Source organism: Ictalurus punctatus, chromosome 13 (genome assembly GCF_001660625.3).
Source record: "Ictalurus punctatus breed USDA103 chromosome 13, Coco_2.0, whole genome shotgun sequence".
NCBI classification, from domain to species: Eukaryota; Metazoa; Chordata; class Actinopteri; order Siluriformes; family Ictaluridae; genus Ictalurus; species Ictalurus punctatus.
In genome coordinates this window covers 8810639-8834871 of record NC_030428.2, presented here as the reverse complement: position 1 = coordinate 8834871, position 24233 = coordinate 8810639, and the positions used below count along the sequence as shown (strand labels likewise).

General features: G+C 39.0%; 1 protein-coding gene across 5 annotated transcripts in view; it reads right to left on the bottom strand.

Moving 5' to 3' along the window:
- bicc1b (BicC family RNA binding protein 1b) overlaps window positions 1-24233 on the bottom strand; it is a 74589-nt gene extending 50356 nt beyond the window's left edge. For 2 of the 5 annotated variants that reach the window (XM_053684976.1, XM_053684980.1), the window contains exons 1-2: window positions 23766-24233; window positions 5439-5485 (exon numbers count right to left, since the gene is read on the bottom strand). In XM_053684976.1, coding sequence (XP_053540951.1) covers window positions 5439-5485; window positions 23766-23955 — 237 coding nt within the window. In that variant the 5' untranslated portion in view covers window positions 23956-24233. The remainder of the gene's footprint in view (window positions 1-5438; window positions 5486-23765) is intronic. The other 3 variants (XM_053684978.1, XM_053684977.1, XM_053684979.1) reach the window with 3 other exon arrangements.

The following is a 24233-nucleotide window of genomic DNA, read 5'->3' as shown; positions in this document are numbered from 1 at the left end:
ACTGTTTCCATGCAAACCCGTTTTGTAGTATAGTGTGGATCGTGTCTACATTTTCCCTTGTAGTCAAATTTGATACTGCCTGATATCATTTTTGATGAATGTTAATTTGCTTGTCTTAAGTGACAGCATGTTCACTAAGCTGGGACCACTGGAAAAATGAGCACTAAGTGAAACAAAATTAAGAACGAAAACAACGATTCTCAGGCAAGGTATCATGGTAAGAAAATATGACGATAAATCAATACAGATTTCCAAGGAATTTACATGAAAGAGACTGTGAATTTTTAGGATTTCATATCCATTTCAATGCCAGATGAAAATGAAACAGTATAATTAATAACAGAAACACAGTACAATGTCAGCCTTTGTGCTAACAGAAGGAGCGTGTTTATTTGAACTGAAATAGGAAGTCGGGATTCTTTTACTCTATGAGAAACTGAAAAGCCACCATTAGGTTTTCGGAGCTGTCAATTACAATATATCGATTCAAATATATTTCAAACATGTTTTGAACATGCCGTGGACCACTATTAAATCCATTATTAAAAATGGAAAGAATATGGCACAACCACAACTCTGCTCAGAGGAGGCCATCCACCAAAAGTCAGTAAGGAGGGCTGTAGAGAAATAACCAAGAGGCCAAGTGAAACTCTGACTGAGCTAGAGAGATTCACAGCTCATAGGTGAAAAGCTGTTCACAGGACAACCATTGCCCAAATGCACCACAAAGCTGGGCTTTATGAAAGAGTGGCAAAAAGAAAGCCAATATTGGAAGAAAAAAAAGCTATGTGAAATCTCATTTGAAGACTCATCTGGAAATAGGTACTCTAGTCCAGCAAGACCAAAATCAAGCTTTTTGTCTTTGGTACAAAGTGCTACATTTGGGGGAAACCCATTCCCACAGTGAAGCATGCTGACTTTTCATCAGCAGGGACTGGGAAACTGCTCAAGGCTGAGGCCAAGTGGATGGGACCAAATACAGGGCAATCCTAGAATAAAATATGTTCCGGTCTGCAAGAGACTTGAGACTAGGGTTGAGGTTTACCTTCCAACAGGACTTTGATACAAACCATACTGCCAAAGTTACTGGGGACTGGTTGAAAACCAAGAACCTGTATGTGTTCCCCTGTCAATCCGTTCGAGAATCTGTGGCAAGACTTGAAGATTGCTGTTCACCAATGGTCTCCATCCAATCTGACAGTGCTTAAGCAATTTAGTCAAAAAGAACAGATAACAATATTCCAATATATTCCAGAAGACTTGAAGCTGAGGTGAGTCTACAAAGTATCAAACCCACACATTTCTGCTTTTTTATTTAATTAACCTGTGTTCGTTTTTGCACCTTCAAATATTGGGTAAATACATTTTTTTCAAGTTCATTTGAATTCTACGTTGAATTCTATGACAAAATGTGGAAAAGTTCAAGGGCTTTGAGCAGCTGGTTGGTATTGTAATACAAAGTAGCAATCAGGCAAAATGTAACATTTACTTTAACCATAGTCTACTCTGAAGCAGAACATCTACCCATTGTGCTGAGGATTTCTGTCAGGCTCATGTTACCATCTCCACATCTGATTGACAACTCGTGTTAAATGGTGGTTCGCATGTACTGCACTGTTTACGAACATGCCCTCACATTGAGCCCAATGAAAAGTGCTAATAGAGCCGTTATGTTCCAGTACTCACACACCTGATTCTCGTTACCTCCAGCTCCTCAACTAGTCCAACTACAAATACTTCTCTGTGTACAATCTGACTTCACTTTATAAACAATTGTGGTTTTTGGAAAGTCTAAGGAGAAGAGGAATGCTGAAGCACAGCTGCCACACAAGTATGTTTTGTTTCAGGACAAAGAATGAGTTAACCAGGCAGTAGTGATGATCAGAAAAGTGTATTGGTTTCTTGGCAGGAAGTGTAGATGTATTGTAAGTCCTTTTGATAAGATTATCTGGACGAGGGATATCGGATGTCTGGTTTAAGTCTCAGTCCTGGACGGGTTGCGAGGAGAGAAGGTAACTCACTTTGAAAACTTGTGATGGTCCGATTCCGTAAAAGCTGTTGCACTGGTGAAACTGTTTTGCTGAAGCTGGCTGTGGAATGTGAAGTACTCAAGAAATCACTTATGATATTTGTTCCCAATCATTTTATGGCAAATATAAGACTATCTTACGCTTAAACAAACATGCAAACGCAAATACTGACACGAGATCCACTATAAGCACAATCACCATTAATTCGACTAACAATATTGTGTACCTTTACTGCTACATTTGTCCCAGTGGGCTACAGGGAAAGAGCTCATGAAATCAAACATCACTTTGCAGTTGTCTGTTAATCCCAACTGCCTTCACTTTAAATCCTCAGACAGTAAAGAGGGCCGTAGGGTTCCTCTGTGCATACTAGAAGAATAGCGAGGGTTCCTGAGGTTTCGTCTCTGTTGGAGAGCTGATCTCAGCTCCCAGGGTGAGTGTAAACATCCATGGAGTTTGAATCCTACCATTGTACTCAACGCCAAAGCTGAGACTCTGATAGGCAGGAACTCACTGTTGTGACTGAAAACATCTCTGAGTTCTTTATCGTTCTCTGAGAGGGGCAGACCTGCGATGGGCAGATTGTTCAGACAGAACAAATGCCAATCACAGCAGGAATACTTCACCTAGCAAGGTGTGAATTGAAACACAGATGACAGACTGTTTAAATGAAGAGACTAATTCTTGGCTTTTGAGAGATTACTTTCACTATTACATTATGCATGCGTAAACGGTGTCATTTCAACCCTTGCAAAAGACGGAAAAAAAGCAAAGCAATTAGTGCAACTCATTTTAATGGAATTAAATTTGTGCTAAAAATAGTGAACGTAAATTCAAGAAAAAACATACAATGAGGAAGAAAAAACACTGAAACTGAAAACAGTGACCTCAAAGGGAAAAGTGTAACATGGTCTTCAAATAAACAGCATTCTTTGTTAACAGTTTTCTAAGCTTCGTTTTCGCTAATCATGGTTTATGAATGCGCTGCCAGAGTTTTCATGTACGCTTTCAAATTTCTCATTTACTCTCCACAAGTTTACGTTCGCCATTCTGACACAAACCTCTTGTGTGGGTGGGGCTTAACAGCGATTTACTCTCATTGGCTAGTGAGGTTTGGATCGACAGCTCTCTGACCAGGAAGTAGAGACTGCAGTTTCGCAAATTTTGGAGAGCATTCTGGATGCGGTTCTCTGTATAGTTATAGTGTTTGTACTTTATAGAGGAAATTACCTACTTACTTACTTACTTACTTACTTACATAGTCAGTATATTAGTTTGTAATTAATATTTGAGGTTTGGGTAGTCTCATACAACTATTTTTTTTCGAGATGAGCTCTCAGGAACGGCACAGAGCGTCGTCGTCATCATCATCGTCATTCTCCTCCTCCGCTGGACACTTGAGCTGTCGATCCAAATCTTATTAGCCAATGAGAGTAAATCGCTGTTAAGCCCCGCCCACACGTGAGGTTTGCGCCAGAATAGCGAACGTAAACGAAAAGTTCAAAAGCATAAATGAAAACTCTGGCAAGCGCATTCATATACCATGAGTGAAAAGAAAGCTTAGAAATCTGTTAACAAAGAATGCTGTTTATTTAAAGAGCATGTTAAATTTTTGCCACTGAGTTCACTGTTGTCAGTTTCCGAGTGTTTTTATGCTCTCTCATTGTATATTTTTGTTCATATCTTGAACAGTTACGTTCACTACATTGGGCACAAACGTAATTCCATATATAACTCTTTCGAACCCTTATTGCCAATCAATTTAAGGCTGTTTTTAGGAGAATATATAACATGTATATCACCTCCACATCATTTGAGATTACTACTGCAATTTAACATAAATCATTATCCTGATTTTTGTAGTTCATTAGACGTATTGTCATTCTCAGTGCAGAATGTCTCTGGTATATCATTTACAAATTTTCTAGATAAAATACCAAATTAAATAAAAAATAATTGTTTGCAGCAGACTCCACCGAAACCTTATATATTCTTTTCCTTTCCTTTCCTTTCCTTTTTTTTAAAAAAAAACTTTTTTAAAATACTTTTTTATACTACACTTCTGAAATCAGCTGCATCATGCAACAGTCCTAAAATCATGCAAAAGTCAAAAATATTGATATATATTTCTATAATTGTGGTAAACATTAATTATTTTTTAAAAAAGAAATTTGTTTATAAACATATTTGAACGTTTTTTTTGTTTCTGGTACAATGTTTTATCCAGTTTTATCCGGTTTTTACTATATTTACATTCCATTTATATTTTTATTTAGACTATTCGTGATCTGCAATTTTAAGTAGTAATAAATTATCGAAACACTCTGGATATGTTTTTAAATAATTTATGCAAGGAAACATAAGCTAACAGCCAGTTTTTTTTAATACTGTGGTTTTGAAATGGTTGATGAAATCGTTGAACTTAATGAACATGCTGAAAATCTTCCTCTGGATATGTTGACATTGCTGCTGCCCAAGAATTCTATGCATGTAGTGTGTTACAAAAGTGTAACTGTCTTTAAAGGAGCCTAAGCCTACTCACTATTTTTTTAAACATCATTTGTAGGGGCCCTGTACCGATCTGTCATTTCTGAAAACACAGGCTGTTTCCTCCCCATCAAATCCTTTACTTCCATCTTGGCTGACAACTTAATAAATGATTATTTGAAAAGCCAACACTGGCATTCCTGAAGCTCTGGCAGCTACAATCTGAAGCAGTTTGAGGTCCAGGCCACAACACAGTGTATCCTCTAGAACGGGCTCCCTCAGCCTAGTGGGTTTATTTTCCCACACCTTTCAGGTTTATACAAACCTTTTAGCCTTTAGTGCGAATGGGATTCTTCACTGACATCAGACCTACGGCAAGTTGGAGAGTGTATTTATTTTGAAGGCGTTATTCCATTCTGCCTGTAAAGTAGCCAGGACTTGTACAGGAGTGGGCCACCTGCCGTGGTCTCACTCAGGTCCTGGCTTGCATTTCCCACCCCTGGGCCATCTGGCCAGTCACACACATTCGCCTTTCTGTGTTTATCCACCCTGGTCCTGCTAGTGCTCTGGTTAAAAGCCTGCAACCATTTCCCTCTACTGTATAAAGGTATCGACACAGGTTAAATGTGCTTGTCTTGGCTTTGGCAACAAATGGATTCAGGCCCACCTCAGCAAAAATGGTCGGGTTGCCATTCAGCAATTGGACAATGTTTGTAAAAGTCATTAATCAGCAGTGCAGCACCAACCTGTGGCACTTCAGAGAAATTTGACCATTGTGCGGCTTTCGCGCTACCAGGGCGACAGAGCATAGTTAAGCATGTCCATATGTCATTTGCCTTTCACATAACTGTGTAGGCTATGTGATTTTGACCTATTTTATACCGCTACATGGACCTGCCAGAGAAATGTGGTTTCCCTTACCTTCTGAAAGAAATCCTCGCCTCCATTCACCCTCCCCTCAGCGGCAGCTGTGGAGAAGAAAGGGACATTTTAGAAAGAATAAAACATCAGGGTTCACTTATGGATGTATATGAACAAAAATCAGCAAGTAATCTTGACACATTTTACCACATGGCCAGCAGTGGAAAAATCGCTGTCATTGGCATTCAGACAGGTATCGTGCACGGGCCAATTTTCTGCTTGTTGGCAACAAGATGTCTTTGCGGGAAATGTGTGGGTTTGCATTAGGTTAAGGCTCATATAAGAGTTGTGTTTGGTGCATATGAGTAGGTCCAGACAGTTTTATATTGAGGAAATTCCATGTTCTCCTTCACAGCCATAGAGCTCAACCATCAACCGTCCAAAATATTAGTATTAATATAAACACATCAACTCCGCCAAACACTGAAGGGTTAAACTATAGCAAGTGTGCTTTAAAATAATCCATCCAGCATGTATATGGAGCTTGAATTTATACGTGCCAAAATTTGACATATGACAGTGTAAGACCTGTCACTAATCAACACATCCGGTTCAGAAAATAGAAAGCAAACTTGGATCCTCTTACCACATACCATATAACAAATAATGCATGTCTGAGCTTGATTAAAGGTAATAATATTCCAGGTTAGAATCACAAAAGCCAGTGAAATCACTAAGGGGAACTGACAAACCGGCATGACCTACAGTTCATATGGTGACATGGGCAAAATCCTGTTGCCACACGCCCAGCTAAGCCAGACAAATACCCAGCGTGCATTTATATCCTTGGAATTACAGGGATGTTTTTAGAAGCAGATTCACTACAAACTGCACAAACTAGCAGAGCACCATAGGAATCAGCTCTGCATTACAACTAGGCCATAAAAACACATCCTAACCTGTGTAAAATGATTTGCATGAGAAATGTAGCTATGTACGAACAAGTTTATAAAGCTAATCACGTTCTGATATAGGATTGTTTTATTCATGATTTAACAAAATCATCACAAAATCATCACAAAACAATCCCACATTTAAAGAGTCTAAGAGAGTAGACCGTGTTCAGGATAACGCCTCAACAAGTCTGTACTGGCTGTTTCAAATATTATATAGTCATTATGGTCTAATGATAAATGAGCACATGTTTGAACCATTAACTCAGAAAGAGACTCAAGATAGAAATATTATCTGTCTCTAAAAAAATACATGCATGTCTATTTTCAGGGTTACTGGCTTGTAAAAACTGTAATAACATGAATATTACCATAAGAAAATATCAAGTCCACACATCTATATATCATATTTTCCAGACTATAAGGTGTGGATTCTTTGGCATCTCGCCAGTACTGCTGTATATACAGACGGGTGATGAATTAAAAGAAAACTCCATTTATTTTCCTGGTATGGTTTACACTTGGAGTACGCTCAGAGTGAAGTGTCGCTATACTACAAGCAGTAGAAAGTTCTTCTGACTAAACATCTTTATGCTATGAGGAAACATTTCTATCCGGCTGGAGGTGGTCTTTTCTAAGACGGTAATGCCCCGATCCAGAGGACACGAGGGCTCACTGAAGGGTTTAATCAGGATGAAATTATGTAAATCATATGCTATGGCCTTCACAGTCACCGGACCACAACCCTATTGAACATCTACTGTACAAATGCATTAGACAACTCTCCACCACCATCGTCAAAATGCCAGTTGAGGGAATATCTTTTGGCAAAAGGGTCTTGGGTATATTTCCAGAGACTTGAAGAATCTGTTCCAAGATGCATTGAGGCTGTTCTTACTAACACACTGCTTACTGTATTTCTATTAATTTGTCAGTTGTCTGAAAACATGTTAGAATTGCATTAAAACGTGTCAAAATGTATTACCCATATTACCCATTTTTTAAAAATTTATATATTGCTTTGAACAATGGACATTGTCAAGATATTAATATATGTAACACCAGCTGGGCCAAAAATTAAACAAAACAGTACGAATAGGTGTCAGTTTTCACCAGTAAGCTGAATCTTGAACTATGTGTATTTCCAGCCAGTTCTAGTGCAGCAAAATCATCTGAAAAGTACTGGAAAGTTTTGGATATTGTTTACATTTCATTTTAAATTGCAGTAATGGTTATTTCTCTCACAGAAAGAAAGAACCATTTTATTGCACTTACAACAAACGTAAAGGGAACTGCATTGCTAATGGAAAGAAAATTTTGTTTGAGCACCTACATGCAAGAATAAAAACTTGCGTAAATTTTTTTTTTTGCCACTGATGTTATCTTTATACTGTGTGCAAAGGTTTTTGGTTGGCAGTTGGGTCAGCAAAATATTTTCTCACAGTCAGAAGTACAATTTCTAAAACCCTCAAGGGTTATTCGTATATTTATGACATTTATTATCAAATTCCCACATCTGATTATGTAAGAATGTGGATTTTACACCAGTGGATGGGTTGGTTCTGAAATGTTTACCAGTTCTATGAACCAGCACTGAGGCATGAAGTGCCAAGGTCTATATTTTTTTTTTAAAACCTGCACAAACATTCTGTAAAACTGATTATGTGGCTTATGCAGTAAAGTGAATTTTCCCCTAAAAGCTGACAGAATGTTTGTGTCTAACATTTTCATTCTCTCATTTTCCTTATGCTTTTCCTGGTGGCCTTTAGAGGCAACAAGCTGAGTAGGTCATCCCAAAACTTTGTCTTCAGTCACAGGTTCTAGATTTTCCTGGGCAATCCTCAGATGTTCCCAAACCAACTGTGAGATATAATCTCTCCAGCTGGTACTGGGTCTGCCTTTGGGGCTCCATCCAGTTGGAGGTATCTATTTGAGCTCTAGTAGGAGCCAACCAGTGGGCTTCCTTAAAAGATGCCCGAATCACCACAAGATAAGCAACGGTTCTTCTACGAGGCTCTCCCAGATTGTTGAGCTCCTAACCGTATGAAGGAGAGTTAGCTCAACAACCATGCAGAGGAACCTCATTTCAGCAGCACATACTTATAACCTTATCGTTTTGTTCACAGCTCCTGGCTATAGTTGAGGAACATATATGAAAGCATAGATAGACAAATAAACAGATGACTTTGCCCAAACCTGAGCTCCTGCTTCGCCACCACAGATTGATACAGCGACTTTAACACTAACACAATTAATTTGTTAATCTCATGCTCTTTTCATACTGGAGTAAAATATTATATATTACACTTTATTAACAAATACATACTAATTCCATACTTATAACTTCAAAACACTAAGCCGAAAAAAAAAACCTCCACGCCAAATAAGTCACCACTCTTTTGAAGTCATTACTCTTCTTCTCCATGTTCTTATTTTGAGCCAGCTTCTATATACAGAAGCCAAACCCACAAAACCCTCTGAAGTTCACAGAGAGTTAAGCAGGGGACTTAGAAAGGTAAAGCAATGAGGCTTGACATAGACGAGTATTCCAGTTCCAGCTGAGAACTTGCAGGACGCTGTGATAAATCATCTGAATGATCAGGCTGGCAGGCAAATGTCGAGACTCTTTAAGCCAGTCCCCACATTTTTGCAGTGAATTAAAAAACCATGCCCTTAAATGGAGCAAGTCTATGAATCATCATTATCCAACATGGTGTGCGCGATGGTTTCATGAAGCAAAATTGGTCCCTCAGTGTGTCTTTGCTTTCATTTCTGTATACGGTATATAATGTATAAATGTATAAACCCATTTGGCCAGTGTCATCTCTTTCACGTTATTGATTCAACAAACTCTTAGCAGTAGAAAGCTTTTGGTGGGTGACCTATATTAAACACATTTACATTTTACATTTATTCATTTAGCAGATGCTTTTATCCAAAGAGACTTACAAATGAGGAAATACAAGCAAATATTATATTAAATAATTGCCAAGTTTAGATTTGCTTGAAATGATTTCAAGCCACATCAAGCTCTGCACTACAGACAAACCCAGGGTCAAAACCAAAAGTGGCTGTTTCTTATTCACCAAACCAGTGTAATATATTTTACAAGTAATTCCCCTATTGCCATCAAAGTACTGTATCTCAACTGGCAATACATTTGTGTTAGTGATGACCTTCCTAATATCTCACATTATTGTGTAACCAGCTCTCTGAGGAAATTATTATCAGCTGTTGCCCTGGCAATAACTAAACAAATTCAAGCATGTGTAGTGTTTAGCATGGTTCAAGGATGATTTTCTCCAAACTGTATTTGCTGACCATCAAAACTTTTGGCCGCTATGTCATCAGCTGCACAACTAACATCAGGGAAAGACTGTATAATATGCACTTATGGATGGCCGGTCTAACGGACCTGGTTAAATACATCACAGATTAACAGCATTCTTACACAGCATTCTTGAGGACATTTCATGTCATGTTACATAAAATGGTCAAATGATGCAAAACCACAAACACACAATCAATGTCCATGCAGTCAACTAACAATATGTTTCATTAAATATAACTTTGGGGCAAAGTTATTTAACTGTCATTCAAAGTATACAGCTAAGCCCAGGCTTTCAAGAGAATGGGTAAAAACCATTGTGTAGGGCAAATATTACACACAATGATTTTAAATTGTCCACTCAAACAATTGGAGAAACTATTCCTCTAACAAAAACCATTCTCATAAAAAATAAAAAAATAAATAACAGAATACACCTCGAAAATTCCTTAGTCATCAATCACGATGGGAAAACGCAAGAGCTTTTACCACAAAATAAACACATAGCGGTTGCACAAATTACATAATGGATATGTTGTAACAATACATAAACCGCTAGAAATATTTCTAAACACAATCAGGACCAATATCAAACTTTTAAAAGTCTGGAAGAGTTGAAAATTTGCCAGCAATTGGACCCATCATTGAAGATTCAAAATTCAAAACTACTACAAAATCCTTTTTTTTTCAGACTGAGTATGAGTATTTCTTTTGGTAATCATCAATACCCATACCGATACTAATATCTAAATCAGTAACCTACTTAGTATTAATGAATCAGGGATGTGACAGAACATTTTATTAAGCTCCATTTGTTTCCCTGGTTTACATAGTGGCCATGAAAACTGTACTGAAAATGTGCCTGTTCATGCATTTAAACTACTAGGCTCATTCTTTTTAACATTAACTAGTTGAAGCACATCAGCTAGCTATATTAATTAACTGGGCTTGACCAGAGTTACAATTGCATTTACAAAAACAAATGCATCAGACTCCCTCACTGTCAAGGCCAATAACGGTTAATCATCAAGAACAAAATACTACGTAAGGGTTGCTGTTTTCACTGACCTAGGGTTGTCTGTAGACATTTTTTTCTCGCATAGCCAGTGATTGCTGCGGTATCAGTATCAATGCATCCCTATTCAAAACTAGTGAACAACAAAAGAAGTACAACAGAAACTTTTCTGAGAGAAAACCACAAGATGCAGCGCCTGAACTTCACCAACCGTCGTCTGAAATACCGCTGAAATCACGGCTTGTGGTCAGATGAGACCATAAAAACATCTTGGCCCCACACACCTGTTTGGCACAAAAGTACTGCATAGAAGGAAAATCCCCCAAACACAGTGTAAAATATGGTGGAGGATCATTGATTCTCTGAGCTTTATTGCCTAGTGGTTCAGATGTTCTTGTTAAGATTGATGACAGCATGAACTCTGCTAAATTCTAGGATATTTTAGCCCACAACCTACCTCTGCCAAAAGTCTAAGAATTGGTCATAGACGGCCATATATCTTTCACGAAGACAATGACCGTAAAGCTATATCCAACCTAGGAAAAAAACCCGATGTCTGAATTAAAGAGGGATGTCCACATGCAGAAGCCTAAAAGTATAAAAAATAAAAATAAAAAGATTAAAATGTTTTGCAAGAAATGACTTTTCCAGTATTCTCCACAAGGGTCTCCAACTAGGTTAGACATCACAGGAAGCGCCTCAGCACTGTCCCTTACATTATGCATATTTGGCTTAATGTTTTCTGAAAGCCATTAATAAACCATTAATCTTGTAGGTTTAAGCTTTAAATATCAGCTATAAATACTTCTGGAGCCAACCGTATATCCCCAATATGGATTCCTGAGCCCAAATAATTAAATACAGAAAGAATGTTTATCATAATCGTGCGTTCAACCCTTCTGACAGACCATAACAGAGGTGAATTAGTGAATATCAGTTTGAGATTTCTGCATTTCCTTATACAAAATATGTACTAGAGTTGGGGCTGAGTGACTCCACACATAACACTCTCCTTTCTCATATACTTACAAAAACAAAACTGACGATGTCGAACTAACACTAAACCTATATTAAAAAGGAAGCATGCAGTATGTCTGCCCAGTCTAAGGTTTCATTTAACATGTGAGTCAGTCCATAAAAATGTGTGCTGGACTCCTGATTATCTGTGGATGCAGAGTTATGAGCCAGTGATGTCCACACCATCTATGAAAGTTGGATGCAGTGGTTGATTGGGAAATTGTTATCAGCAGCTGTGTTCCTTGGCCTCATACAGTGGGAGTATGTTTTGTCCATGGGAGGTTTTCACGTAAAGACTATTCTCATTAAGAAACACAGATTAATTGCCACTTCTCATGCGATCAGCATGGGATGTGTACATGTATAGACACCTAAAACAGAGTTTCAATATGTGTGTGGAACCATAATAGCAACTATTCAGGAAATAAATCTCACAGAATCTCATGCATTGAAATCGCTAGCCCCATTTAGTGGCTTTTAAAGAATGGGTCAAGCTAAGCTAATGAAGACAGTAGCAAATGACAAGATATTATTGCAAGAAAAGAAATTTTATTAGGTTTCTTTTTGGTTAAAAAAAAAAGCAACACTGAAAGCAATTACACATGCACTTATCATCTGCAAAAAACATATGGATGGTTAAAACATCACCTTGCAAATAAATTATGTGCATCATCTGAAAACCGCATGGAGACTTCATTAAAAATAGTTATTGGGAAATAGTATCAGGGTGCACCCACACCATCACCACCAAGAAATAGCGCTGTTGCAGTTCTGATGGTGAACAACAACCATTTTGTTTTTGTCTTTAAGCAGTCAAGCTGGCTCTGGAGAAACAGGACCATTTCTTTCCTTGTCATAACAAAGTCTCTGGTCTGAGCCAGAGGTTTCTTTCTTTCTTTCTTTCTTTCTTTCTTTTTTTTTAAACCAGAGTCTCTCCAACAGCTGCATTGAATTATGCGTTGTGAACACTGGGAACCTTCCACCCACTGCTCCTCCAGGGTCCTTCTGACCAGAACAGACCGAGTTGGAGATTCAAACACAGTCCCAGCATGCCGATTCAGGTCATTTGTAGCATTTATTGACCCGTCAGAAGCAAAGCATTAGGTTTATGATGTGACAATTAAGATCGTCAGGTTTTTTTTTTAGTAGGATTAATTTATTTCACCAAAATGACAAGCCAAGTAATGGCTCTCTCTGCCATGAATGGAGGCCCTGGCTAGCAACGGCTGGCTTTGGAGGTAGTTCTTGGGGAGAATGCCATGTTTAACCTCTAAAAAGCATGGAGAAGTGTTTCCCTAGGCTACAGTCCAAAGGACAACCAGGCCTAAGCGCATTCCGGCCAGCACTTACTCACTGCTTTATATTTTCATTTAGCACAACAAAGATGAACTCTTTAAAATGCACAAGCACACACGCACATACACACTGAGAGAGACGTCGGCCAAAGTATATTTCATCCACAAGCAAACTTCACTTTTCCATAAATTAAAACTGCTGCCTATGATTTGTGGAATGAATTATTTGCACAAAATTATTTAAACTAATTAAAAACATCCTAAAGCCTCACTTTGGCAAAATAAGAAGGTTATTGATAAAATAAGAAATGAAAAACAGGAAACTTTGACTGAACATGTCAAGTACGTGTTTGCCAAGTTCAGTCCAGCTGTTTTTCCACAGAACATTTACCACTGTTGTAGCAACAATTTCTTATTTAGAGCACTTTAGAAGCAATAAAGCCGGTGTTGTGTCAAAGGTACGCTTGTTAAATGTAGCAGTTAATTTGTCTGTGTTTAGATCTCAGGTAACTGGAGTAATCTGTGGCTTGGCCATCAATAATAAATCAATGGCATTAGTCAGTTAGAATACGGATTAGAATACAGATCCGTCATTAATGATTAACTGCACAGGAAGAAATGAATAATGCAATATTAACATTCTAGTAACTACTTTTAACTGACTAGAAACTCTGATTCACAAATTAGTAAGTAATAGCACACAGATGAATGCGGTAGTTCACTATTAGCTAATTAATAACTACTAATTGTTTCATGCCACCCGGAGAACTACTAAGAAACTATATACAGCTTCATAATTAATGCGAAACTGCTACTGTTAACGAATAGACTGAATGGATTGTTTACATAATCAATAGGTAATAATCAAATAATCAAAATCAATATTTAGGTCTATAAAAGAGGTCAACTTGTAACTCGGCCACATCATATTCTATCCATCACAAACTAAACAGAACTAAACTCAAATAACTGAGGACTGAACAGAACCAAACAAATAAATCAACAAAGGCAGCAATACAGACGGCAATACAGACAGACTAGTCCACTTTGGCCACACAGGGGGGAAACACTACAAACTTCAAAGTATAACATTAAATACAAGGCCAGAATAATTGAAATAAAGATAGAAACAGATAACTAAAAAAAATAAAGTAAGAAATACATAATTATGAATTAGTAAGTAAAGAAAACGAACACAAAACATCTCACTTTCCCCACAGCCAATCTGCCTCTTGGTAGCGGCAAGCTGAACTAAAAATAGCAGTGAATGAGGCGTGTTGGCCTTTAATGTGCACGACCCCATCGGAGATTCCGCAAGGCAACTATACTAGGGATGCACCGAATGTTCGGCATCCGAAATTATTCGGCCGAAAATAGCAAAAAAAAGAGCACTTTCGGTGTCCGGTGAAAAGGCCGAACAAATTTGACCGAACAATGACGTGTTTGATGACGCGACAAAATAGCCTAGCAACCAGAGTGAGATGCGCGAATAATGTCACGACCTCAATGAGGGGGCGTGCGCACGCACGAGCTACGTGCACGAGCTACGTGCTCTTCGGATGTTTACTGTGGACACGTGCATTTGTTTTGTTTCTGTTCCGGAGTATTCTGTCACGTCGCGAGACGTAAGGGAGTAGAGTATGGAAGCAGGTAAAGACGTATTTATTTAAGGGCAGGCAGACAAATCGTAATCCAAAAAACTTAGTCAAGACAGGCAAAGGGTTATCGGGCGATCGGCAAACAGGCATAAACGTGGCAAAGCAGGAAACAAAGTCGCGGTCACAGAAAACAGGGTCAAAACACAAAACAAGAAACATGAACTAGTACTATGGACTGGGAGCGGAAAAACCAAACGAAAACTAATCTATAGTAAACGAACTAAACTCTCTCTCTCTCTATATATATATATATATATAAACGAACTAATTAGTTAGTTTAAACTAACTAAATCTATCCAGGGACATAACATTAACAACGTATCTAACTATACTATATCTACTATAATACTCCGCGAGGTGTACAGAGACACGAGCGGTATATATCCCGAATATAATCAGCCGTATAGAACCCAAGAGATTCCCAAAAACCATTTTCTGCACTCTTTTCAATGCACTTTTTAATGCACTTTTTAGTTGTAGACTACAGTGTGTTCCATTCTTTCAGCAGTCGGTTATAGGCCTAACATCGGCTATTCAAGGGGGGGCTCAAAGATAACCACATCCAAATATTTTTATTTGACTCATTTATTTATTTAAAGTTATATTGTGCCTTGTTGGTAGCCTATGCCTGCTGGAATGAAAAGAAATTGTAGTTTTTGTAATTGATTTTTTTCTTTGAAAAGCAAGACAAAATAGTAAAAAGCACATTTTGACTATTTAATTGATGCAGTGGTGAAAAAAATGGCAAAATAAATGGAAAAAAAGTGAAAAAACATGTTCGGTATTGGGCCTTCGGCCAAGTTCCTCATTATATTCGGTTTCGGCTTTGGCCAAGAATTTTCATTTCGGTGCATCCCTAGTTCAAAGGCATGACGAAAAATTGACAGCAGGAGTAAGGTCCCGAAATGTGCATTTAAAAAGCCATTTCTTTACAATGATCCATAGTTAGTAAATAGTTCTCTAGGAGGAATGATAAAATGTACTAATTATTAACAGCTTACCCAAATCATAAGTCTGCTATTACCTATTGATTATGTAAACAACCTAGTTTATTTGTTAACAGTAGTGGTTTCTCATTAATTATGAAACTGTATATAGTTTCTTAGTACTTCTCAGGGAGGCATGAAAGAATTAGTAGTTATGAATATAGTTTCTTAATACATTTACATGTATGGCATTTGGCAGATGCCCTTATCCAGAGGGATTTACAGAAGTATCAATAACTACATCCCAATACTGGTTCACTGGGTCACAGACTAAAAATACCATCACTTTTAAAACTCTGTTGGGAGGTAATATAGAAAGAAAAGACAGATTTTTTTTCCATTTTTTAATGAAAAGTACTAATTTAAGTATTTTAGGAAGATGTAGGTCTTTATATGTGGTTTGAAGCAGCCAGTGTCTCAGCTGTTCAGACATCTAGGGGAAGTTCATTCTACCATCTAGGTGCCAGAACAGAGAAGAGTCTTGATGCATGCCTTCCTTGTACCCTGAGAGAGGGTGGGACGAGTCGAGCGGTGCTAGAGGATCGGAGGGAGCGTGGTGCAGTGCGGGGTGATAAGTGATTTGAGGTGTAAGTGGGTGCTGGTCCATTTTTGGCTTTGTAGGCAAGCAGCAGTGTTTTAAATCGGATGCGGGCAGCTACAGGAAGCCGGTGGAGGGAGCGTAGCAATGGGGTGATGTCGGAGAAGTTACGAAGGTTGAAAACAAATCATGCAGCTGAATTTTGGATCAGTTGCAGAGGTCAAATGGAAGGAAGGCCAGTGGAAGACCTGCCAGGAGTCAGTTGCAGCAGTCCAGTCTCGAGATGACAAGAGACTGAACCAGCACCTGAGTGGCCTGTATGGATAGAAATGGTCGCATTCTTCTGATGTTGTAAAGAAGAAATCGACATGAGTGTATCAGATTAGCAATGTGAGAGGAAAAGGACAGTTGATTGTCCATGGTTACCCCAAGGTTGTGTGCAGTCACAGAAGTTCTCCGGGAGGCATGAAAGAAATAGTAGTTATTAACAGTTTCTTAGTAGTTCTCTGGGAGGCATGAGAGAAATAGTAGTTATTGATTAGCTAATAGTGAATTAGCATACATCTGTGTGCTATTACTTACTAATTTGTTAATCAGGGTTTCTATTCAGTTAATAGCAGTTACTAAAATGTTAATATTGCGTTATTCATTTCTTCCTGTGTAGTTAGTCATTAATGACGGATCTGTATTCTAAAGTGTTATCGACGTTAGCAGCAGATCCTTTAAGTCCTGTAAGTTGCGAGGTGGGGTTTCCATGAATTCGAATTGTTTGTCCAGCACACCCTACAGATGAACGATTGGACTGAGATCTAGGAATTTGGAGGCCAAGTCAACACCTTGAACTCTTTGTCACGTTCCTCAAATCATTCCTAAACTATTTTTGGGCACCCATGACCCTGCCACCAGGTGTCCTTCCTTGGACCACTTTGGTAGGTACTAATCACTGTCTAACCAGTCGTCTAGCCATCACAATTTGGCCCTTGTCAAAGTCACTCAGATCCTAACATTTGCTCATTTTTCCTGCTTCAAACACGTCAACTTTGAGAACTGACTGTTCGCGTTCTTCCTAATACATTCCACCACTTGACAAGTGCCATTGTAACGAGATAATCAATGTTATTCACTTCACCTGGCATTGGTTTTAATGTTATGTGTGTTGGTGTACACTTTGCTATTAGTGTTTTTCTAAAGAAGAAGAGATTGCTCACTAAATCCTACCTTTACCGAAATACTAGCATGGCTAACTATGTTAATACTGACAAGCAGATATCATGATGATTTCTGATGTAGCTAACAGACGTTAGATGAGTGTTAGCTTACCATTGAATAGCCACCCAAAATAGACTTTGGACTTTGGTAGCTTCTTGTTAGCTTCGGTCATGGTTTTGCATCTGACAGAATCAGTACAGACAACATTCTGAGAAACCACAGCACCAAATATTCACTTTGTATACTGCACACAGGTAACTGACTAGCTTTCATTCACTACTAGCACTGACAAATTAGTACACAGACCAAACACGTCACAAAACCTTATCGTACAGTATAAGAGTTGAAAGAATGCAACTTTAAAGCCTTTTTTTCTGAATTAAATCTTTGAACCATCCATATGCACTCACAATCTGACATGCTGCATGCTTTTTTTGACCTCGTTGACTAGCCATAATGATTGCAGCGTTATAGCGCATTATATAGAAAAAGATTTGAAACTGCATCCACCTGCACTGACTGGAAAACAGGAAAGAGGCACTACACCCAGTTGTGTGCCAAGCATTTCAGGGATGTAATAAAGTGGGGAGACAGTGAAAAGGAAAGCATCACACGAGCACAGATGGTCTAAGAAATAATTGCAGGTATGAGACAGATTACTTTTTTTTTCTTTTTTTTTTTTATTATGATTACATATAGTATCTGGCGTGCCATCACAGCATCTCTACAGAACAGCGTGTTTGTCCATTCCTGAGCCAAATCACTAAAAACACAGTAGTCCTACCAAACAATGTAGAACTACCACAGCAGCCTCACATGTGTAATAACAATAATAATAATAATTATTATTATTAATATTTTTATATCTTTTATATCTTTTTATAGTGCCTTTATAGAAACCCAAGGTCACGTTACAATTAGAAAGCAGACACAAATAACACAACACAAAAAACTCAACCAAAGCGGATTGCGAAGGGACTGTGGAATAGAGCTTCAAAGTGAAGGGGCAGCTGTACAGAAAGCCTTACCACTGAGCAGGGTCAGCTTTTAACGTGAAATGAACAATAGGCCAGAAACAGATGACCTGAGTAAGCATGATGGAGTGTAGGGACGGACGAGATCAGCAATGTATGAAGGGGCTAGACCACTTAAGGCTTTGAAAGTGATAAGGAACTGTGGGAAAGGAAAGTGATGAGAACTTTGTATTGGATACGATATGAAACAGGTAACCAGTGTAACCTGCGCAGGACAGTGATATGTGATGATTTCTTACAGTGAGAGAGAACTCTGGCTATAAAAATCTCTGGTTCAATTTGGGCCAATAAAAAAATTTGATTAATCACTATTAACCATTAATTAAAAAAATAAATAAAAAATTAACTAAATATTATGATTCATCACGAACAATTATTTTAACAGTCTGGCTGGCTATGTTTATTTATTTAATTTATTTTCACATTCTACACACATTAGAAACATAAATTTGCCTTTTGACAAATTAGTTTGAAATTATTCTGAAAGCATGCTGTATTCTACAGTTCACTGCCAGTGAAGTATTTCTCTCTTCTACAATCCGTCTGCTTTATGGCTTTGGTAGGGGTTTCGCACATTTTTCCCCCCAAAAAAATATTATCAAAAATGATCTTCACATATTTTTAAGTCTTTTTCATTGTGTTATTGCAAACAACATGACCTGCTTGAGCTGTCGTCATGGCGACAAAATGACCCTCGTTCCCAGTCCCTCACATAACTGGTGCCACGGTTCCAGACCAGCAGGTTTCTGGTGCTGTAAGAGAAGCAATCTAAGTGACAGAGAACTTGTTCTTTTGCAGTGCAAAAGCCGAGAACAATTTAAGGTTAGGCACTGAGAGTGGAAAAGCACTAACACTGTCTCTAACATTTAAGAAGATCCCACATTTGCTGCTGTGCTTTATAGGGTGTATAACAGGAAAAGCAGATAATGGAAGATACTGTAGATTTAGAGGCTGTGTATAGTATGCACATATAATCTGTAAACCGTTATGGTATGAACTAACTAAAGTGTATAATTTAGCCAGAACAAACTGGGTCTGTTTATAGAAGATGGAAAAGCATGCTTCTTTCCATTTTTAGCTTGCATTTCCTCCGGACTATCACTTAGTGGCTTAGAATATGTGTGTATGTCTGTGTGTCAAACCCTTCCCTGTAAGTTGTATTACACACACACACATAGACATTGAATGTGTAGGAGAGTTTCCTGGACATGTTCTAAGATGGTTGTCTGTTTCCTGTGTTACAGCTCATTATTTTTAAAAAAAACAAACAAAAAAGTACATATTTTACACAAATGCATACTACGCTCACAAAATCTGACTGTCACTAGTGTCTGTCTTTTACCATACAAAACCTGCAGTGACAATCTGACATTCCTCGATTTTTCCATTAGAAGTTCGCTACACCATATGTCCTAAGTGTGCGACTTCGGTTTAAGGAGCAGATGGGCAAAGAGTTGACATGTAGAGGGCCTTAAATTTAGACAGGAAACAGATATGCTTTCTTGCTCATGTCTTGACGGTGGCGCAGATGACAAATTCAAACTCATGCTCCAAACGACTCAAGACTGAGTAACTGCTTAATGGAAGCCGGCCAGGCCAAACAACAACAACAACAACAACAACAACAACATTTTAGCTGAATTGAATTTAAATGTAGAAACACTGCATGTGCCATTTAGCCACGACATTGCACTTTAAAGCCAGAGCAATGCTACACTGGTCATGAGTGCCAAATCAAATAAACCCGTTTTAAAACCAAATAATTAACGTCACTGTCCGAGCTGTAGAATAGCGCTCGACAAAAGAGAGGGCCTTGAATATTGACCATTTGGCTCTGAAGGTCTAGATGGTGTTGGCACCTGTTCTGCTTACACTTTCGTACCGAAACACTTGGAGAAATAAACCCTGTGCAGTGCTATTAAGCTGATGAGCGAGAGCTGCGGCAACATGAAGCAGCCGGGTAAAATTCTTTCAAAGCCTGAGGATGGAAAATCTCTCTTTCACACGCATGCATCTACTCAAATACACAGAATCCAAAGAAAGAAGTCAGTGCAAAAACATTTGAGAAGTGGCAGGACATGCTGCGTGACAGTGCCTGTATGCTTGGCACTTTGAGGTAAGGCTTAAACATTACTAAACCCTCACTGGGCTTTATTTTAACACACCTTCGACAGATTGGTCACCAAATCCATCATGGTGTGAATCTTAGCTGTACCAGATTTTGCCTTCAAAGCTGTTAGTCAGCAATTTATATCTGAATTTCCAGTTTACATCGGACACTAAATCTATCTGATCAAACAGCCATAAGTCTGTTACATTTACTTTGGCATGGTGAGCTTGTTATTCATCTCAGACTTCTCTCTTCCTCTTCCAGCTGCTTTCAAATGCCATTCCAGCAGCAAGCAGGAGAGAAAAGCATACGGTACGTTACACTTCGTTTCTCTTGTATGACGATGATCAGGCGTCTGTGGTCAATATGAAAAGGAAATTTGTATGCAACGTGAACTACAGATGAACAGGTCGGGTTGTTACAGTGTCATGGTTGGTCATGGTGTATGACTGGATGGTTACTTCACCGATTTTTTTTTTCTGGCTAGAAGGCTGTGACTTCACATTCTAGGACTGCCAAGGTTCACTGTTGGGCCCTTTGGGGAGGGAACAGTACATTTTCAATATGATCCTTTCAAAAACCACTACAAACTGTAGTGCGTGTATAAACAGGGTTATACTGTAAGGTGGCCACCAGTTCATTTACAGTTTATATTGGGGGGATCCATCCATTCATCCATTTTCTGTACCACTTATCCTACACAGGGTCGTTGGGGAGCCTGGAGCCTATCCCAAGGAACTCGGGGCACAACCCCCAACCCTGGAGATACAAGGTAAACGTGCTAACCACTCAGCCACTGTTTATGTTTGCATGATAACTCACAGAAACATGTTCAATGGCTGATTTATTACACAAAATGTGTAAAGGTTGGAAGGTCTTCGTTGGTTTAAATGGAAAGAAGGTTGAGCTCGGGTTACTGGCTGTGTGGAGTTCCTGTGCATGACCATGTAGGTTCTAATTTCCTCTCACCTTCTAAAAGCATGCTGGTATGTGGACTTGCTACATTAAATTGCCCCTAGGTTTGAATGTGTGTGCATGATGCCCTAAAATGGACTGTCATGCCATCCAGGGTGTATTCTCGCCTCAGGTCTAGTGTTCCTCCGGCTCCACCATGACCCTGACCAGGATGAAGACGTTACTGAAGATGAATGAAAGAATGAATGAAAGAATGTTGCTTTCTTGCTCTCCCCCTGTGCAGTGAGCTCAGCGAGTGTGTATGTAGTTGAGTAAAGTGAAGCTGAAAGTTACGAGTGTATTTGTGTTGACGTTATCTTTTTTGGCTGCTGTGTTTCTGAGTGGCACACTGCCGACATTATTATACTGTTACAGTACCCTAACATGTACAACAGTGATCGTGAGCTTTAAGGAGATTTAAAGTTACATTACATTCCCTAGGTCCTTGGATTGAAGGTAAAAGACGTACATATCAGCACTGGTTCTCAGAGTGAGTGGGGTCTATGAAGCATAGCCATGGGGTCTGTGATTTTTTAATTAAGTTACAGCGGTGGACATCACAACCCTCTACGAGTAATGTCTCCGACCCTAATGTGTTCTGTCAGTGGAAAGTTCAGAAATAGAAAGCCTTATGGTTCTAATAACAAGAAAAACATTATTGTACAAATGTAATATTTGTTCTGAGGTCCGTGGAATTTATTTTACTTTTAAAGGAGTCTCTGGGTACCCCATTGACAGGTGTTTTTAGTACCTTTTGTTATGGAAGTGCAGTATTATAACTAAGTCTGACCACCTTTTCCAAATAATAAATCAAAACTGAGCATTTCGAGGGGAAAATAAAGAAGCCAAACAACTGGCAAAAGCATTGTGAGCAGTGTCTCATGGACTGTGTGTTTCAACACTGACTCCTATTGGCAGGGTTTGCACAACATGGATAAAATATGATATTGTAATTATACCACAAAGCCTGTGATTACATGATGGATTTAAAATAAAATAAACAAAAATCAGTGAAGCTTTAATATTACCTAGTTAAATATACAAATGGATACAATGTGAATACAGATGATTAACACCAATTTTCATTGGCCTAGATTGGATGAAGCATTTAATGAATTAATTATGCATGTAGCAGTTATGTAGCACTTTGCATATTGCAACAAAGTCTTGCAGCATATTTCGTTACCATAGTAACCAATCATATCAACAGAAGCAATATACAGTATTGCGTCATACTGATGGCTTTTGTGTGGGAAAATAAAGCTCTCTCTCTGGTGTAAACAAAAAAAAAGCACGGGTGGCCGGATAGGACATCAACAGAAATGTTTAAAGGACTCCCTTCCCTGCTAAAAAAAAAAAAAAACCAACAACAACAACAAAAAAAACCCACAAACAATAGACACCATCACAGAAATGATAACGGTTTCCACTACAAATAAAATCACAAACCATCAGCTAACCTTTAAAATCCTTAATGGTGTCCACGAGACATAACATGCAACCAACAGATTTCAACAAATTACCAGTAGAGATCCGCAGGGGCTTTTACAGTTTCCATTAAAATCAATACAATTCCCATTAAAACCATTACAAATTCTATAAGAGTTTCAATTGTTTTGGGGGGTGGTTTTCAGCTGGGATAGCCTATAATTAAAGGTAGAAGACAACAAATGCGAATGGTTGTAAAGTCGATGTAAAATAATAATAATAATAATAATAATAATAATAATAATAAGAAGAAGAAGAAGAAGAAGAAGAAGAAGAAGAAGAAGAAGAAGAAGAAGAAGACTAGATGTTTGTAGAGGAGGGATAAAAACGTCCAAAGATGAAATTTGCATTGTATAAGAAACCAATAAGCCTCAAAACAAAAAGTGTTTTAAGGCAGATAACGGTGAAGGACTTGTGGGAAATTAAGCATGAGTGATTAATCCACAACCAAACCACTCTCCTTGATCTATCAGTAAGAATAAACGGGACTGGGTGAGTGTGGAGATAACAATGTGGAGATGATCACTCTTTTAAAAGCAGAAGCCTATAAATCTCATTCTGTGTCCTGAGACTGAACTCAACCCAAACCATCACCAAACAGCGCGTATTACTGCCCTGATGGCACAATAATGCTGTTTATGCCTATAAAAAGCACCATTTGAGGGGTTTTCCATGTCGTACCGCTGTATAGACGTGGCCTTATTTAGTTTAGAGCTCTAAAATCTGGGAAACTACTCAGCGTGGAAGCATGCAGTTAGCAGCCAAAGTTTCTTTTTATTCAACTCATGAACACAACTTTTACCTAAAAGCATGAGCTCGAGCTTCTTGCGGTCAACACGGAACCTCTCTTCGGTCCACTCGGGGTCGTGGGGCGCCGCCGCTCCGCCGTGTTGCTCCTCGTCCTCGGAGCCGTGCGGCGGCGGGGAGTCGCTGGAGCTCGGCGCCTCGGGCTGCTGCATGAGCGCGCTCACCGAGCTGCGCCCAGCGGCCATGGTGTCCGCGCGTTTCCCACCGACCCAACGCGGCGCCCACACACACACACACACACACCACGACACACACGCGTGCACGCACTGCCCACAAGCGCTCTTCAGGCGTTAACGTCTTGTTCTTCGCGTCGGACGCGGTCCCGTTAAGTTCCCGTGGCGTGAGGAGGAAGACGCGCTCGGCATTGCGCTCGTTCCGCTCCGGTCGGGAGCGCGCTCTTTAACTGCGCTCGCGAGAAGAGCGCCGCCCTTTTGAGAAACTTCTGAGCAGGACAGAAGGGTTG